Raw genomic sequence first — 18509 nt, forward strand, 5'->3', positions numbered from 1 at the left:
ACAAGTTTCCCAGTGTTATTAAACAGTTAGTTTCCCCAAACTGGGGTTCTTGGACCATGGGTGCGTTGCAAAGCTGAATGTCAGATACTGCTGGCTCATATTCCACTGCTAAATTACATCAAAAGTTAAAACTCAGAATAGGTCAGTAAATGAGAGAAAAATCATTAAAATTTTCATTTCCATTTTTTGTTGAGCTTTAATCAGAATTTTCCACCTAATTCTATACATTATATTCTATACAGGGATATTATGCATGATCATGACTGGGAGGTGGGGTGTCCATGAGACCTTTTTATAGGGCATACCACATATAATGTTTGGGAACCCTGGTTCCACCTCATTATTTCCCAGCTCAAAACCTAGTTTCTTCCTTGCCCAAACCTTAATTACTCTTGCCCTCAGTTGCTGTTCTATTGTGTAACTCCCCAATACTTTAGGTGACTGTTTACATGAATGCTGCCCTACAAAATAAATGTGGATTGTATTGTTCTGGCCATTTGTTTAATCTTGGTCATTCAGGTGAACAGCAATAGAGACAAGGTTCTGGGCTGCCTTTGAGGTGGGGTGGGAAAGGGGTGCAATAGGACGCAGAGCAGTCAGCACACAGAGTGCATTCAGAGTGTGAGAGGTGGCACTCAGGCTGACCCTTCAGCATATTTTGGGGGGAATGGGAAGGGAGAAAATCCCAGGTTGCTGTGTGTGGGGGAAGGAAAACTCACCCATCTTCTCAGAACACTGTAGGGGTGGGCACACCCTAAGCCTGCCCATCAGTATATTGGGGTGCAGTGACATCCCCAGGGTGGGCCCCCCACTTCAGCACAGTGGGGGTGGGTATGAGGGGAAACCCCCAAACTACCCCCAGTCCAGCAGATGAGGGTGGGGGTTACCCCCAAGGCTGTACCCCAACTTCAGCACACTGGAGGCAGGAGGACACCCCCCAGCTTAATATACGAGGGTGGCGGTCACCACCCCAAGCTGCCCTTCACTTCAGTGTACTGGGGGGGGCACACCCCAGGTTGCCCCTTCAGCACCCTGCAGGCAGGGGGACACCCCCTAGTTCAGCCCAGTGGGGGTCACCTCCCAGGCTGTGTCCCCCCCTTTAGCAGACTGGAGGCAGTTCAGCCCAGTGGGGGTACCCCCAAGCTGCCCTTCACTTCAGCACACTGGAGGCAGGGGGACACCCCCTAGTTCAGCCCAGTGACTGGAGGCAGGGGGGTACCCCCAGACTGCCCTTCACTTCAGCTCACTGGAAGAGGGAGGGCACGCCCAAGGCTACCCCCTTCAGCACACTGGAGGCACGCGGCCACCCCCCCAGCTTAACATATGGGGTGGAGGTCACCCCCCCCAGTACACTGGAGGCAGGGGGACAGCCCCCCAGCTTAACATATGGGGTGGAGGTCACCCCCTCAGCCTGCCCCCCCCTTCAGCACACTGGAGGCATGGGGCCACCCCCCAACTTAACATATGGGGTGGAGGTCACCCCCCCCCAGCCTGCCCCCCCAGTACACTGGAGGCAGGGGGACAGCCCCCCAGCTTAACATATGGGGTGGAGGTCACCCCCCCCAGCGCACTGGAGGCAGGGGGACAGCCCCCCCAGCGGGGGTGGGGGCGCTCCAGCCGGGCCGTCCCCGCTCCCCTCCCCCCAGAGGCCGCTGCCCCCGGGCCTCCCGCTCTGTGGTGTCCGGGGAGGGGGGAGCGAGGGGGGGCGGTCCCTGCCTGTGGGGGGGAGCGAAGCTGCTGCAGCCCCCTCCCCCGCCCGCTCTCTCGCTGCCTCCTTCCCTCTCCGCTCGGCCGGGCTGCGCTGCCGCCGCCGCCGCCGCCTCCATCTTGTCCCCCCCCCCCGCCGCCGCCTCCCTGCTTCCCCCCCGCAGCAGCAGCCGCCCGAGCCGGAGCCGCGGCGGCGGAGCGAGCGGGGCCCCGGGGGGCGCGGCGCGGGGAGCAGCGGGGCCGGGCTCGGAGCCGCCGCGGCGGGGGCATGCGGGGGCGGCGCTGAGGCGACAGCCGCGGAGGCGGCGGAGCGGACCCGACCCAGCCGACATCTTGTCCCCCCCCCCCCCCGCGAGCCCGCCCCGCGCCGGAGCCGCCGCGGCGGCGGAGGAGGGAGGAGCAGGCGGCGGCAGCGCGGCCAGGTAAAGCGGAGCCCGCGGGGCCGGCACCCCCCCACCCCGGGGGGTCGCGGGAAGGTGACCCGGGGGGGCGGGCGGGGCGGCGGCCGTCCCCGGGCCGGGCGCGGCTGGGGCGGGGGGTGGGGAGCGCGGCCGCCGCTGCGGCGCCTTATAGCGGGGGCAGCTGAAAGGGGTGGCGGCCGGTGAGGCGGGGTTGTGGGGGGGAAAAGCTGGGGCAAGAACCCCCCCCGCCATCTTGTCCCCCCGAACGGGGGTAGCCCCGCCCACCTTCTCCCACCCCATTGGCCGAGGCGGGACCGAGGCCCACCCCCTCCCCGTGCCCGGCCACAGACCCTGTGCTAGCATTGGTCTCCATGGTCGGATGGACGGCGACGGCAGCCAATGGCAGCGGAGATCTGGCTCCCCTCTCCGTGCGCTCCCGCCGCCTGTGTAAGCGGAGGAGGGATTTTCCCCGCTGAAGGTCTCGGGAATGCTGGAGAGGCTACAGGCCCCGCCCATCCCCTGCTGAGACCCGGCACAGCTCACTGCATGCACCACCCCCTGCCGGGGGCTGACCCACCTCAGCCGTGGGGGGGAGCGCGCCCTGCAGAGACCCGGCACAGCTCACTGCATGCACCACCCCCTGCCGGGGGCTGACCCACCTCAGCCGTGGGGGGGAGCGCCCTGCTGAGACCCGGCACAGCTCACTGCATGCACCACCCCCTGCCGGGGGCTGACCCACCTCAGCCGTGGGGGGGAGCGCCCTGCTGAGACCCGGCACAGCTCACTGCATGCACCACCCCCTGCCGGGGGCTGACCCACTTCAGCCGTGGGGGGGAGCGCGCCCTGCAGAGACCCTGCACAGCTCACGGCATGCACCACCCCCCTGCCGGGGGCTGACCCACTTCAGCCGTGGGGGGGGGGGCGCGCCCTGCAGAGACCCGGCACAGCTCACTGCATGCACCACCACCCTGCCGTGGGCTGACCCACCTCAGCCGTGGGGGGGAGCGCCCTGCAGAGACTCGGCACAGCTCACTGCATGCACCACCCCCTGCCGTGGGCTGACCCAGCTCAGCCTTGGCAGGGGGGAGCGCCCTGCTGAGACCCAGCACAGCTCACTGCATGCACCACCCCCTGCCGGGGGCTGACCCACCTCAGCCTTGGCAGGGGGGAAGCGCCCTGCTGAGACCCGGCACAGCTCACTGCATGCACCACCCCCTGCCGGGGGCTGACCCACCTCAGCCTTGGCGGGGGGGGAAGCGCCCTGCTGAGACCCGGCACAGCTCACTGCATGCACCACCCCCTGCCGGGGGCTGACCCACCTCAGCCTTGGCGGGGGGGAAGCGCCCTGCTGAGACCCTGCACAGCTCACTGCATGCACCACCCCCCTGCTGGGGGCTGACCCACCTCAGCCATGGGGGGGGGGAGCGCCCTGCTGAGACCCTGCACAGCTCACGGCATGCACCACCCCCCTGCCGGGGGCTGACCCACCTCAGCCAAGGGGTGGGGAGCGCCCTGCTGAGACCCTGCACAGCTCACTGCATGCACCACCACCGTGCCATGGGCTGACCCACCTCAGCCTTGCAGGGGGGGAGCGCCCTGCTGAGACCCGGCACAGCTCACTGCATGCACCTCCCCCGTGCCATGGGCTGACCCAACTCAGCCTTGGAGGGGAGCGCCCTGCTGAGACCTGGCACAGCTCACTGCATGCACCACCCCCTTGCCATGGGCTGACCCACCTCAGCCTTGGCAGGGAGCGCCCTCCTGAGACCCGGCACAGCTCACTGCATGCACCACCCACTGGCCGTGGGCTGACCCACCTCAGCCTTGGGGGAGGCCGCCTGCTGAGACCTGGCAAAGCTCACTGCATGCACTATCCCCTGGCCATGGGCTGACCCACCTAAGCCTTGGGGGAGGCCCCCTGCTGAGACCTGGCAGAGCTCACTGCATGCACTATCCCCTGGCCATGAGCTGACCCACCTCAGCCTTGGGGGAGACCCCCTGCTGAGACCTGGCACAGTTCACTGCATGCATCATACCTCTGAAAGGAGCTCTCGCCTAAGTCCTTACACATCTTATTGCGTGCATCATCCCGAGACTGAATCCTGGGAGCTCACTGCATGCATCGTCTGTTGCCTGACAAAGTTCACTGCTTGCATCATCCTCCCTGAGAAAGTTGTCTCTGCTGATACCTGGCATAGCTCATTGCATGCAACATTCCCGGCTTAGTGGGGCCATTACTGAGGCCTGAATCAGGTCACTGCCTACACTATCCCCACCATGAGAGAAGAGATTCTCCTGGTGGGGCCTGACATGATTCACTGCATGCACACTGTCCCTGGTTTGGGAACCTAGAGGACCCCCATACTGAGGCCTGCCACTCTTCTCTACATGCACCAAACCCATCCTGAGACCAAGGCTTTCCTACAGAGACCTGATACTGCCCATGGCATGCTCCATTCTCACAATGGGCAGAGATCACTCCTGCTATCACCTGGTGCAGCTCATTGCATGTGCTTTCCAGTGGTTTGGCCTAGCATCCCGCTTGCACCATCTCCTGCTGAAAAGTGACAGAGTTCAATCTAATCACTATCCTCACCATGATATTGTACCATCTTCACAATTACCGGCATAGATCTTAATCCCCCTGACTTGAGGCCTGACTCAACTCTCTGCATGCACTGTCACTGGCGTGGTGGTTACCTGTGCTGGGCATTTGATGAGACTTGATAAAACTCACTGTGTGCACTGACACAAATGTAGGGCATGCAGCTGTATTGAGCCTCTGCTGAGCCCAAACACAATTCCTCGTATGTTTCAGTACAGGCATGAGGGCAGAAGAGTCCAAGCCATCTGCAAATATCTGTGTTCTGTCCCTGGGAAAGAGTGGGGCTTGGGGGACATGGGTCTGTAAAAACCCTGGGTTCACGGGCATTGTGGAAGGAGTGTGATTAGGTGGTCAGGGGCATGACTGGTGTTCAGTCTGGCTGGCATGAGAAACGAATGCAGTCTGGTGGCAAGATGAAGCGTAAGTGAAGTGTGACTTGAAGACATTGAGGATTGTTTCTTTGTGGCATTTATTGGTTTATTTATAGGTGCCCGTCGAGTGCTCTGGAATATTAAATTAAAAATCACAACAGAGACCAACATAAACAAGGTACTTTCCATAACTGTATCTATGTCAGCCCGTGTCTTTCTAAATTGCGTTAGAGAAGAGTGAAAAAAGCTTGGCTTTTCAGTGTGCCCAGAAGGTTAAGAAATCTGGGCCCTCGTGAACCACGGTTGGGACTAAAGTTCTAAAACTGAGGACCTTTCACAGAGAATGCCCTGCCAGCTGCTTCTTTTTCTTTATATCAAAGGAACGGCTCTTCGAGCATCTCTGCAGGTCTCAGTTGCAACGGCATGTCATGGAGAGAGAGGCAGTCCCTCAGGTAACCAGGTCCCAAACCATTTAGGGCATTGTAGGCAAAACCAACCCCTTGAATTCCACTTGGAAGCTTATTGGAAGTCAGTTCAGATCATGCGGCACTGATTGGATGTGTTCCCATCGTGCAACTCCATTTAATAAATGGGCTGCAGGATTCTGCACCAGCTTCAGCTTCTGAATGGTCCTGGCACTCAGCTCCATGGAGAGCACATTACAGCAATCTTATCTTCATGGCATGGAAAACTGTGGCAAACTCCATTTTGGAGAGAAAACATCGCACTTGTCTTGCCAGTGTAGATGGGGAAAAGTGCCCTCTTGGCATTAACCTTCCCTGACAATGGGAGATGGGACAATAGTGGATAGATAGTTAGCCAGATTGTTGACATCAGGAATTGATTTCTTGAGCATGGGCCTCAACACTGGGGAAACATTGACAATCTTGATCAGCAATGGACCTAGTTTCTCTACTGGTGTTCATCTGCCAGGAATGACAAGAGTCCAGATTTCAGGTTGTGAAATGAAGATGACCCAGCATCTCTGTAACCTCAGCAAGCAATGCCTGCCAAAACTCAGCAGAGAAGACAGTGTGTGTGTCCTCTCAAGATATAGTATAGCCAGTGCAGACAAAATTGCTCATGGTTGGAACGTAACATGAAAACTTCACGAGAGAAACTTGACTTGGCAACTGAGGGGAGGCAGTAGGATTCACCAAGCTGTCACTTGGAACAGTTTTGCTGTGCGAGACGTTGCAGATGCTATGGTGGAAGTGAAGAAACCTTTCTTAGCACAGCCATGGCATACGATCTTAAAGCTGTTCGTGCCATAAGTGGTCAGGCTCTGCTTTAGGCTTCTGCTTCTAATGCTTTAGCAGTCTCCCCTTTTGCTTTGTCTGTCACAGTTCGCCAAGGTAATTTGTGAAGCCAAAGACAGCAGAGAGAGAGGGCCTTTTGGGGTCACTGTCTGTAGTGCAGGAAAAAAAAATTGTTATGAAGTCTTACTGAGCTATCAACAGAGTGGTCTGTTGGAAGAACAGCCTTCTCCCTCAAGACCTCCTAGAAACTCACTGGTTCCATCAGCCTCTAGGGCATTGGTTCTCAACCTGTTTACCATTGTGGGCCGTATGCAACTCTCTGTGTGTTATGTGGGCCACATCCACACTATATAGACTACCTGTATGGCCATGAGGATGTCACGTGGGCCACAGTTGTGTGCTGATTGGGCCGCAACTGACCCGCGGGTTGAGAACTGCTCTAGGGCAAACCATCAAAACACATCACCCTGGTGCGATGGGGGCACCCTGATCTCAGATCAAAGGAGCACGCGGTTGTCCCATGAGAGGAAATATTCATCATTCTAACCTCTTCCCCCTGACGCAAACATCAGATCTAGAGTGTTTCCACCCTTACGAATGGAGCTTGCAATTATGTGGGGCAGTTTCATGGTTGTCATGGCATGAAATTCTGGAATGATCCGGAAGAACCATCATCTACGGGGATACTGAAATCACAAAGCATTATCGGTGACATAGTGCCACTGTGATGAGGAACCTGATCTTCCCACAGTGGGCCTCCACACCCACCGCATTGGATCCCCCTCCCAGAACTCGCACACGGTGCACACACACAGACCTCGCTGTGGTAGGGGAGACAGCCAGCATTTGAGATCAGATGCGAAAAGCACAATAATACCTCCTCCTGGATACCTTTTTGTTTCATGCTGAACCAGACAACTGGAGTCAAATGTGCCAACAATGATCCTGCAGCATCATTCATATTTTGCATGTAAAGTCAGGGGCCTAAGCCATTATTAAATCATGGGTGGTACTAACTTCTTTAGCCACCGACCCTGTATCTGATAGTGTGGCTCCTGCTCTGTTGCTTCTGTTCACCAATGCCTTGTTCTCCTGAGCATGATTATTTGGTGAAACCAAAGGAACCAGAATGTAACATCGTGGCCTTCATTTACACCTTTGCCTCAGTCAGTGCCTGGTGTTTTCTTTTTGCCTTATCTCCCCCTGCTCACCACCACAAGAATTGAGGGATCTAAGCTCTTGGGAGTCCATGCCTGCCTGGAGTCCCCCATATCCTCATCTGATGGCAACATTGTTCAACCTTCTTGGCCAGCCTAAGACATTTATCAGAGGGGCCTGGTGTCCAGATTAGAACCTCTCCAAGGCAGGACCCAAATCTGTCATAAAACACAACTCCCAGGGCACCCTGCTGTTTTTGGTGGTACTCTCACCCCCACTCCCTGAGGGACTCTCGCTCCATGGCACCCGTTCTTAGGCCAACTTAATTATCTCCACATCAACCAATCCAATCATACAGACAGAACACACACAATAGTGTGTCATACATTTTAACCCCCTCGCCCCCAATCACCCCACCCGTACAAGTCTCAGTGGCTTCCAGTCCTGCGGGATGGAGGGGGTGGGGCTGAGCTATACCCTCCTTTGGCAGCTCTGCTGGATGATGGAGGGGAAGAACCAGGCTGCAGGTGGAGAAAGGTGAGCAAGTGGTTGGCGTGTAGGCTGATAGCAAGTATGTTGCTAGAGAAGAAATCTGCCTTGGTGATAATGGGGGAGATTCTGGAAAGCCTAGAGGCAAAATGGAAGGGTTGTGGCCTTGTTACTCTGGAAATGGAGTGGAGGAAGGTGAGACCTGCAGCCAGCTAAGCAAGGATTGAAGCTTGGTGGCACTGGAAGTGGATTAGCAAAGAGATACTGAGCTGCTGGTGCTGGGGAAGGAGGACTTTGTTGTCAGCACAGCAGAATGGCTCCAAAAGGACACTAGCAGAATGTGAAGTGATGTCACTGGGATGGGATTTAGGAAGAAGTGTGGCATAATGGCAGGGGAGGAGAAATATTTTATGGCATCAAGGGAGCAGAAGGGAAGGACTGGGTGTTACAGGAATGGAGTGGAATGGAATAGAAAGGGTGTACAATGAGCATGGAGGGTTGGTGAAGTAGGGTGTGGTGGCACTGGAAAATAGTGTTGAAATTCTGGAAGGGGTAAATCCAGTATTGCATGGATGTAAATCAGTATAGCACTTGGCCCCTCTGTCAGAGGTTCTGTTTGTGTAATTGAATTGATGCAGGCCGCATTTACATTTGAGAATCAGACTGCCCCTGAATGAACCGGTGGGACAGAAACGGGTTAAGCACAAATGATTCAGTGTATGCATAACAGTCATGCTATTTGGTTCAGTTATAGTGCTTTCTAGGTATCTAGCCCACAGTTCCCAGAAGCAGTGCAATATGGGAGATTTTTGAAAAGCCACCATGGGACAGTATGAGGAGGACTGTTTGAACCTTTATGCTATTACCTTTGTTCATGTTGGGACTAAAACAGCACAGATCACTACAGTACTTAGCCCTGTTGAAAGCAAGTATTTTGGCACCCTTTGGAGCAATTTTTTGTGACCATGAGGTGTTTTACAGGGTGCTAGGAGGACTAAAGAATTAGAATGGCAAATTTCTCTAATGTAGACAAAGCTGCAGCGTTTGGCCAGCTCTATTTCAGATTCTTTCATTGTTTTGGAGTCAGGTTTCAGAGATGGTTATGCTGACATCGTGACAACTTTTTGGGTTCAGCTGCCCTCTCTGACCCAGCCAATCAGCTCTCATTGGCAGTAGTTTCAGTAACTTTTTAGATGCTTCTGCATAGTATTAAGTGATTGTATGTTTTATAACCTTGTTTTTTAATGACAGGTTTCAGAGTAGCAGCCGTGTTAGTCTGTATTTGCAAAAAGAAAAGGAGGACTTGTGGCACCTTAGGGACTAACAAATTTATTTGAGCATAAGCTTTTGTGAGCTACAGCTCACTTCATCGGATGCATTCAGTGGTAATAGCTCACCTTAAGTGATCGCTCTCGTTACAGTGTGTACGGTAACACCCATTGTTTCATGTTCTCTATGTATATAAAATCTCCCCACTGTATTTTCCACTGAATGCATCCGATGAAGTGAGCTGTAGCCCACGAAAGCTTATGCTCAAATAAATTGGTTAGTCTCTAAGGTGCCACAGTACTCCTTTTCTTTTTGTTTTTTAAGACAGCCAATTCTGATGAGAGAAACCCCACTTTCCTCAATAGGGCTAAGTAGGAGGCAAACGCTGTGATTGGCTTGGGTGCATGCGTGTATCTGCAATGGAGTCTTGAGGAGGCTGCATGCTCAGTTAGTGGCACGAGTAGTGGAATTTAATTCTGTTTACCAGACTTGGTGCCTGTTTAAATTCTTTAGGCTCCCGTTTCACTTGTGCTTCTGAAATCCTTGTTTTCCATGTTTCAGTCCGTCCCTTGTGTGTTCTCCAGTTCACTCTTTATAAGCCTGGCTGATTTTCAGTGGGAAGGAGGGCAGGAACAATTAAAGGAATGTGCAGTGGGTATTCTGTTCCCATTGATTTACAGGTGACAAGTTGGGAAGGAGGTTGACTAAGGATAACTAGTCTCTGCTGCCTGGACATCCCTTTCTTCTCGGTTGAGTTCATTTCTTCCTTAACTCCATTCCCCAACTGGGGATCTTTTGCATAATTTCTTTACTTCCCCATCAGAAAGTCATTTTTCTGCAGGGAAGCAAAGAAATCTGCGGGGGACATAAATTCTGTGCATGCACATGGCACATAATTCCCCCTGGAGTAAAATTGAGACAACTGGAAGCTCAGTCAGGACAAATTAAATTGGATTCTTTACTGCCTGCTGATCAGGTGGCTGATTAGTGTTTTAAGGGCCATGGTTGCATTTTATGATACTCCATTAGTCCTGGCTGCAACCTTGACTCCCCATGGCATATTAATACTCCAAGGCTAGAAGCATCATTCCTAGAACTTGTTTACCCCTCACCAATAGAACTAACTGATTATTGTTGTAGGGCCTGACCCCTGCAAGCCCTTACCCATTCTTGCCTCTTGTGAATATGCGTTTGCAGGGTCAGGCCCTTTATAGACCAAAAATCATACAATGAGCTAAACACAAATTACATTTTATAATGTTTTTTCATGGCTGCAAATTCTGTAAGCAGAGCTGAAATTGTATATTTAAATAAAATATTGGTGAGGCAGCAGTTTAGACCCTTCATGCACCTTCAGTGCAGCAAGAGATAAGCCAGGAGCCCACTTATCTTTTCAGGAGGCTTTCATGTTCTGTTTTTCTTTTTCGTCTCTCCCTGTCTTTCTGGGTCTGTTTTTTCATGTGATTTGGCCGTTTTCTTCCCACAGCTCATTTTCCTGTTGCTGGCGCGGCCACTGTTCTCAAGTGATTTATCTGGCTCCCTATTAACATTCCCATCTTGCCTCTTTCCCACCTCTGTCCTCCATAGCATTTCTGTTACTACATTTTCTTTCCTCTCTCTCCAGCCGCCTCAGTTCCCACTGAATCTTCTGGCTCCAGCATACAGTCCTGTCTCACCCTGTTAAATCGTTGCCCTAAACATGTTGTGCTTGCTATCTGAAAAGTGTTTGAGAGAAAAAAAAATCTCCTTTCCCGTGTTGCTCTCTCGTCCCCTGTTCCATGTTGACCAGTCAGCACTTGAGCCTGGAAACGAAACCTAGCCTCTCTGTCACCCACTGTGTTTCCCTGAGAACCCCAGAAGGAGAAATCGCAGAAGGAATGGATGCTTCGTCCTTACATCTGGCCTGCTACATTGCTAAATTCTTCCTCTGGCTTTGCTCGGCCAGTTGTGCCCCGTTCTGCGTGTTCATATTGGGTTCCGGCCCATTCTGCATGTTGGGAGGCAGCCACAGGGCTAGTTACATACACGCTCCCTGGAGTGCTCCAGAGGGAACAGCTGCCATTGTGGAGAGAGAGGCTGGATACCAGTTTTCATTGCAGTCTCAGCTCAGTTGTGTTGGTCAGTCAGTGCACCCAGGATTTTTAAATTAAAGCTAATCTATATCTCTAATCTATATATAATATTTATATTGCACCAGCCATGATGATATGTAAGTGCTGGAATAGCAGCTTGTCCTTGACAGCTGACCATGCAGCCTATGTATACAAAACTTAAAAAATAACTACTAAAAATTAAGTCTTTTCCTGGCTGTAGTGAATAAGTGAGCTCTATGTTGCTCTCTCCCCAGCACATGCACTGAACTCCTCTGTCTGTCCACTTTTCCCCTGACCCTTTTCCCCATTTGGGCTAATGTTTCCACCAGCTCCAGGAAGTCTGTTTATTACAGATCCAGATTGATTTGCGAATTGTGAACTGCATTTACCGTTAAAAACTAGTGATATTCAGTATAAAGGGATCACTGAAGGAGTGGTTATGCACATGGGATGTAGGACTGAGGTCCCTGGTTCTCGGTAATTCCTTTCATTGTTTTCAAGACACAAGCTATAATGAATGAACAGGCCACAGTCATCAGCTTCGATATTGTCTTTTAGCAGTAGATGTTACGTTCTTTGGCTGAGAGCTGTGTCTGGGATTATATACCCATTATTTATTAATTTATTTTATTTCTTTGACTGTTTAAAAGAATCACCTGTTCTGACATGCTGCACCCTTGTATGCTTATTTGCAATATAAAGAAGTGAGGATAAATTGGATTCCCAGACCTCAGGAAGAATTGTGTTTACTGAAGGCCAGGTTGCCAATCTATTTCAGTGCCAGTCCCTTTCGGTAGATACCCTGGAAGTGCTCCAGAGCCATGAGACAACTTCAAACAGCACTTGGCCAGATTAATCTCTTCCAAACCTTTCCATATCCCATTGCACAACCATTGTCTTGCAGCACTTCCTAATGCAGCCCTCTGAGCCTGTGTCAGAATTTGCAAAATGAATATTTTTGTGGACTACTTTACAGAAGGGTTGAAAATAGGACCCAGATTGAAATGCTGGTTGCAACCTGAGCCAAGGAACTGTGACTGGCTCCACTTAAAAAAGACTGGTTCCTTTATGTAGCCTTATAGCTGGAACTCACATAATGTATTCTGTGAGCAGTGGGATATTACTTGCAGATATAGGCATATAACCCTCTTCTGTAGAATGCTCACCTGTTTTTTCACCAGACTTTGGAAGTACTGCTGCAGCTGTTGAGTAAAAACGGTACCATGGTCTACAGGGCAGGAATAGTGCCTGCTTTTAAGTTTGGAAAATATCTAGTACATTGTGTGTGCTACGGGAAGTAAATAATAATAATAACAGGCACAAGAACATAGAGAAAAATTCCATGTGCAGCATGAACTTATTAATATATGGACAATGCCATCAGATATAAAAAGTGTTATTCGATTTGGTGGGAGTATCATCTGCGAGCTGAGCAAAGCACTCTCTCTACAACATTTAGCTCAATACCAAATACCATCAAACTCAGTTCAGCTTTTCTCAGCTGGTTGTACAGTGGTATGCCAGTCCTCTGAAAAGATAACAGAGCAGGGGCCTGGAGGGGATTTGCATTGCAATGCAATGCTACAACATAATGGGAGAAATAGTAGACCCTATCCACTGGTGGATGTGTGCCCCCTTGGGTCTAAAGAAGGAGGAAATGCTTTCGGTGCTTTAGTGAATCTGAAATTAGTTGAGCCTCTAGTGCAGTGGTCTCCAAACTTTTTGGCTCGCGCACCCTCAGGGTGAAGACCGGCTGCAGACTTGCTGCCGATGGAAGAACGGAAGACTTACCACAGGCGGGCCCCCAGAGGGGAACACCAGCCGTGGACGTGCAGAGCTGCTGCCGAAGAAAAAAAACAGCGGAGTGCCGTCTGGTGGTGCTCCTGGTGCCGCGCACTCCCTGGGATCATCTCGCGCATCCCCTGGGATGCATGCACCCCAGTTTGGAGACCACTGCTCTAGTGGACATGTTTCACTCCTATCATGCTGAGTAATTTTTTGAATCTGTGCTGCTCACGTTTTCCTGTGCTGCTGGCTTAAATTGTGCTCTGTGTTGTGTTACAGGGTTTCCAGGTGCAGCTATGAGGAAACCTCGGAGGAGGTCCCGGCAGAACCCCGAGGGGAGACGTTCTCCCTCGCCCTACAGCCTGAAATGCTCGCCCACCCGGGAGACTCTGACATATGCCCAGGCCCAGCGGATAGTGGAGGTTGATATTGATGGACGCCTCCATCGCATCAGCATCTACGACCCCCTAAAGATCATCACGGAGGATGAGTTGACTGCCCAGGATATCACAGAGTGCAACAGCAACAAGGAAAACAGTGAACAGCCCCTGTTCCCTTCCAAGTCCAAGAAAACTCCCTCGAAAGGCAAAAAGAAAGAGTCATGCTCCAAACATGCACCAGGGACATCTTTCCATTTACCCCAGCCCAGCTTCCGGGTGATGGACTCCTTCAGCCAGCCAGATGCCCCTCCTCTGCCTGCCGCATACTACCGGTACATGGAGAAGCCTCCCGAGGACCTCGATGCAGAGGTGGAATATGACATGGACGAGGAGGATCTAGCTTGGCTGGACATGGTTAATGAGAAGCGGAAGGACGATGGCTATGGGACAGTTTCTGCTGATGCTTTTGAGCTGCTGGTGGATCGGCTGGAGAAGGAGTCGTACTTGGAGAGCCGCAACAACGGAGCCCAGCAGTCCCTGATTGATGAGGACGCAGTTTGCTGCGTCTGCATGGATGATGAGTGTCACAACAGCAACGTCATCCTGTTCTGTGACATCTGTAACTTGGCCGTGCACCAGGAGTGCTACGGTGTACCCTACATCCCCGAGGGCCAGTGGCTTTGCCGCTGCTGCCTGCAGTCCCCTTCTCGCCCGGTTGATTGTGTTCTGTGCCCAAACAAAGGCGGAGCCTTCAAGCAGACCAGTGATGGCCGCTGGGCCCATGTTGTTTGTGCCATCTGGATCCCCGAGGTCTGCTTTGCAAACACTGTGTTCCTGGAGCCCATCGAAGGGATAAACAACATCCCACCAGCTCGCTGGAAGCTGACTTGCTACATCTGCAAGCAGAAGGGCATGGGAGCTGCTATCCAGTGCCATAAGGTGAACTGCTACACTGCCTTCCACGTCACCTGTGCCCAACGGGCTGGTCTCTTCATGAAGATAGAACCCATGAGGGAGACCAGCATCAACGGCACAACTTTCACGGTGCGCAAGACGGCTTACTGTGGGGCACATTCCCCACCCGGTACAACGAAAAAAGGGTCTACGACTGCTACCAGTGAAGGGGAGGAGGACATCGCGAAGGAAGAAGGGGAGGAGGAAGACAGCGTCAGCATCCCCAAGGGATCCCTGAAGAAGAGCAAAGTGAAGTTGAAGCAGAAGATCAAAAAGGAAGCCTGTGACCTGGCAGATGGACGTTCATCTATGCCACTGGTGACAGTCACACAGATCCCCTCTTACAGGTGAGTGTTGGTACCGATGCTCTCTGGTGGATACCTGGGATTGGCCAGGTCTTTTGTATTAAGGACTGGGTTCGTCCAGCATCTGTCTTCCCTTTAATCTTTAAACTGCACCCTCTGAAGACACTTGTCCATACTTCAGCTAGCAACAACCATGTTCAAAACACCTTCTGCAGAAGCAGGCACAAGCACCATTTTTGCGCACGGTTGTTGTCGGCACAGTTGAAGCGTCAGAGAGAGACAAGGCGGGTGCGGTAACATCTTTCATTGGACGAGCTTCTGTTGTTATTTTTTCAGCAGTTATGCCCAAACTGTAGCTCATTCCCAGGGGATCTTTAACAAACACCAAGCCTGGCAATTAAGAAAAAAAAATAATTATGGGTTGAACAAAATGTTTTCGTTTGATTTTTGGGCCTTTTTAGCCGTTTAAAAAAAAATAAAAGCAAAGGGGGCTGGATTCCCAAAGGGACTTTGGGACTGCTGGCAAATCCTTCTTCCTGGTGTGGAGCATGGACTTGAACCCAGGTCTTCCCCTCCCAGTTTTGTATCCTGACCACTGGGCTGTTGGCTATTCTAGGGTGGGTCTCTCAATCTCTCCTATTAATTAAATATTCACTGGGCCAGGGAGTGAAAGAGTGACTTGGTAGCTACATGGTTAGGGCTTCCTCCTGGTGGCGGGGAGGGGATACCTGAATTTCAGTCCCTGCTCCATTGAATATTTAATTATTTGAACAAAGTAGAACAGTTTCAACAGGAGAGACTGAGAGAGACCTACCCTCAAATGCCTCAGAGTCCAGTGATGAGGGCACTCACCTGAGAGGGGGGACATCCAGGTTCCCGTCCCTGCGCCCCATCAGGCAGAAGAGGGATTTGAACCAGGGTCATCCTGGGTGAGTGCCGTAACCACTGGGTTATAGGTAGAAGGGGAAGCAGCATCTCCACCTTGGGCCTTATGAAAGCCAATGGCGCCTCAGTCAGGAATCTAGTGTAAAACATTGAAATGGTCCGTTTCGGCCATCTCAACACCAAGCATTTTGACATTTCCAAATTATTTTTCCTTTTTTTTCTTCCTGACCGAAATAATTTGCCAAAACCGATACAAATTTGCAAAATATTTTGATCGACCTGAATCTGTATTTATTTGCAAGAAAAAATTTAGTCCGAAAAATGTCACCCAGCTCTAATTATACCAAATTATAACACGCAACGTGTAAACATAAACCATGTTGGACTGTGACCAGGCTTTAAAATAGTTTCAGACTTGGTTGCAAGCCATTGGGTGCAGAGGGCCTCAATGGAAAGCAGCTTCCTATTGATCTAAAGCCACTGTGTTTTGACTCCTCACTTCATGGCTCCTAAGCATCCTGCTTAGTGAGCCGAATGCAACATTGTCATTGCAGCTGCGAATTTGGCCTAGTGTATTTCGGCCAGGATGCCCTCACGGAGCAGGGGATGGTGCTCTATTTTCTTTTAGCATCTTGGAAAGTGCAGCCAGATGCCCCATATATTTAAATAGAGGTTCTGTTGGAACCTGCTCAGATACCATGTATTGTTTATTATTTGTATTATCATAGCAGCTTGGAGCCCTCGTCATGGGCCAGGACCCCATTATGCTGGGTGCTGTACAAACACAGGAATGCCCTAAAAATTGTTAAATGGTTAAAAATATCATCCTGGGACTCCATTTGAGTTTGTTCCCTAGTGTGCCTCGCTTAATAATGCGAAACTTAAATGCCTCTAGGGGCTTGTCTACACCAAGTTTTGTTGACAAAACTTATGTGGCCACCCAGAAGTCGACAAAACAAAAATCACCCAAGGGAGTTCACACTTGCTCCCTCTGTCGACAGATCCTGTCCACATCGGGGACGCCATCATCGACAGGGTGAGCAAGGCACCGTGGGTATGTATCCCACCGTGCAGTGTTGTGGGAAGGAAGAGCTGATCACTGCAGATCTTGGGATTCTCTCCGAGTTCTCCCTCAGCTGCCGAGAGCAGCATCATGAGTAGCTCTGGGAGCAAAGCAGCCTAGCAGTCTGTCCCCTTCCCCCTGCAGCAGCAGTCTGCCTGCAGCTGTGTGCCTAGTGCCGGGCAGACCAGGTGCATGCCAATGATTTGCTCTTTGTTTGTTCCCCAAACGGAGCAGCACACAGATACTTCCTGGAGCTTTGAAAGGGGAGGGGTGCATGCCTGCAGGGCAGCAGAGATCAAAACACTGAGCAGAGCAATCAGGGCAGGCATTGTGGTATGCTGCCAGTTCTGTCGACAAAACAATCAGCAGTGTCTTCACTGGCTCTTTGTCGACAATAAAGGGAGGGGAAAAGACAAAAGTCTCTCCTGGGGTGGAAGTTTTTTGTCGCCAAAACGGGGCGTTTTTCTCAACAAAAGTCCCATTGTAGTGTGTACACTCTTGCTGTTTTGTCGCCAAAAGGCAGTTTTTGGCGACAAAATTTGCCAGTGTAGACAAGCCCTAGTAAAGTTAACTGCTCCCTTGGAGCTGAATTGGTGATTGGATACTTCTCACCCTGCTATGACTATTGTTTGGTAAGAGCCTCCGGCCGAGCTGCTGTTAAAATAACAATACATTCCTGAAGGCAGAGATGGCTATCTTCACACCTGAAAGACCCCAGAGTGGCACAGACTGGCGTGAATTATGTGTACAGTTCTTACGCATATTGACACAACATTGCAAAACTGTGCACCACTGTTATTGCAGCAGCAGATCTTAACATGTGCCATCGTGGTCCACAGAATTTGATGATTGTTTTGATGTGCGGGGTAGTCTGCTGGCTGATCTGGTTTGTTTCCTGTAGGTTGAATAAAATCTGCAGTGGACTCTCTCTCCAGAGGAAGAACCAGTTTATGCAGCGGCTACACAACTACTGGCTGCTGAAGCGCCAGGCGAGGAATGGTGTCCCTCTGATCCGGCGCCTCCACTCTCACTTGCAGTCCCAAAGAAATGCAGAGCAGGTACGACCCCTCATTCCAGTACCACATGCTCTAGCAGCCTGGGTGAGAAAAGGAATATGAATTCATCTTTTCAAGGCTCTTTAAAAATACCCAATTTACAGTATAGCCATGGCACGGGGATTCCACAGCAAATAGTGAGCCCATGGTCTTGTGGTCTGGGACTAAAGGGAGCGGGTTCAATACCCGGCTCTACCACAAACTTCCTATGTGACCTTGGGTAAATCACTTAATCTTTCCATGCCTCAGCCTCCCATCTGTAAAATGGGGATTAAAAACATTTCGCTGACTCACAGGGAGTGTTGTGAGGATAAATTTATGATTGTTAGATGCATACAGCCGGATTTGCAAAAGAGATCAAGGCCACATTTCCAAGTGCCCGGCCCTGCCCAAATCAGGGCCAGCTTTTCCAAAGTGCTCAACAACCAGCAGCTCCTGTTGCAGCGTTGCAGACTTTCAAAAGAGCTATGGGGAAATAAGTTTGGGGTAAACTGGAAAAGGGAGCAGGATGGAGAGACTGGAAGGAAGTAATTCAACTTTGAGCACGGGCAGAGATGCAGTCAGGTGATGAGTTCTGGGTATTGAACTGGGGATTTGGAATGGGTAATAGCAGTAGAATTAGAGAAACACCCTGTTCTGTAAGGGAATTACAATGGAGAAGGAGTGCTCTTTCTTAATCTATGCTGTTTTCTGTTGGTACGCTCAAGGAGTCAGGCCAGGTTAGTACTTG

The 18509-nt window shown here is 51.4% G+C and overlaps 1 protein-coding gene across 4 annotated transcripts in view; it reads left to right on the forward strand.

The window, feature by feature from the left end:
• The first annotated feature begins 1929 nt into the window (after nt 1–1929).
• The window catches only part of BRPF3 (bromodomain and PHD finger containing 3), a 46405-nt gene continuing 29825 nt past the window's right edge, over nt 1930–18509 (forward strand). For 3 of the 4 annotated variants that reach the window (XM_037884926.2, XM_037884927.2, XM_037884929.2), the window contains exons 1-3: nt 1931–2129; nt 13417–14818; nt 17626–17782. In XM_037884926.2, coding sequence (XP_037740854.1) covers nt 13434–14818; nt 17626–17782 — 1542 coding nt within the window. In that variant the 5' untranslated portion in view covers nt 1931–2129; nt 13417–13433. Of the gene's footprint in view, nt 2130–13416; nt 14819–17625; nt 17783–18509 lie in introns of all 4 variants that reach the window. The other variant, XM_037884928.2, reaches the window with a different exon arrangement.

The sequence above is a fragment of the Chelonia mydas genome, chromosome 21 (genome assembly GCF_015237465.2).
Source record: "Chelonia mydas isolate rCheMyd1 chromosome 21, rCheMyd1.pri.v2, whole genome shotgun sequence".
Classification (NCBI taxonomy): domain Eukaryota; kingdom Metazoa; phylum Chordata; order Testudines; family Cheloniidae; genus Chelonia; species Chelonia mydas.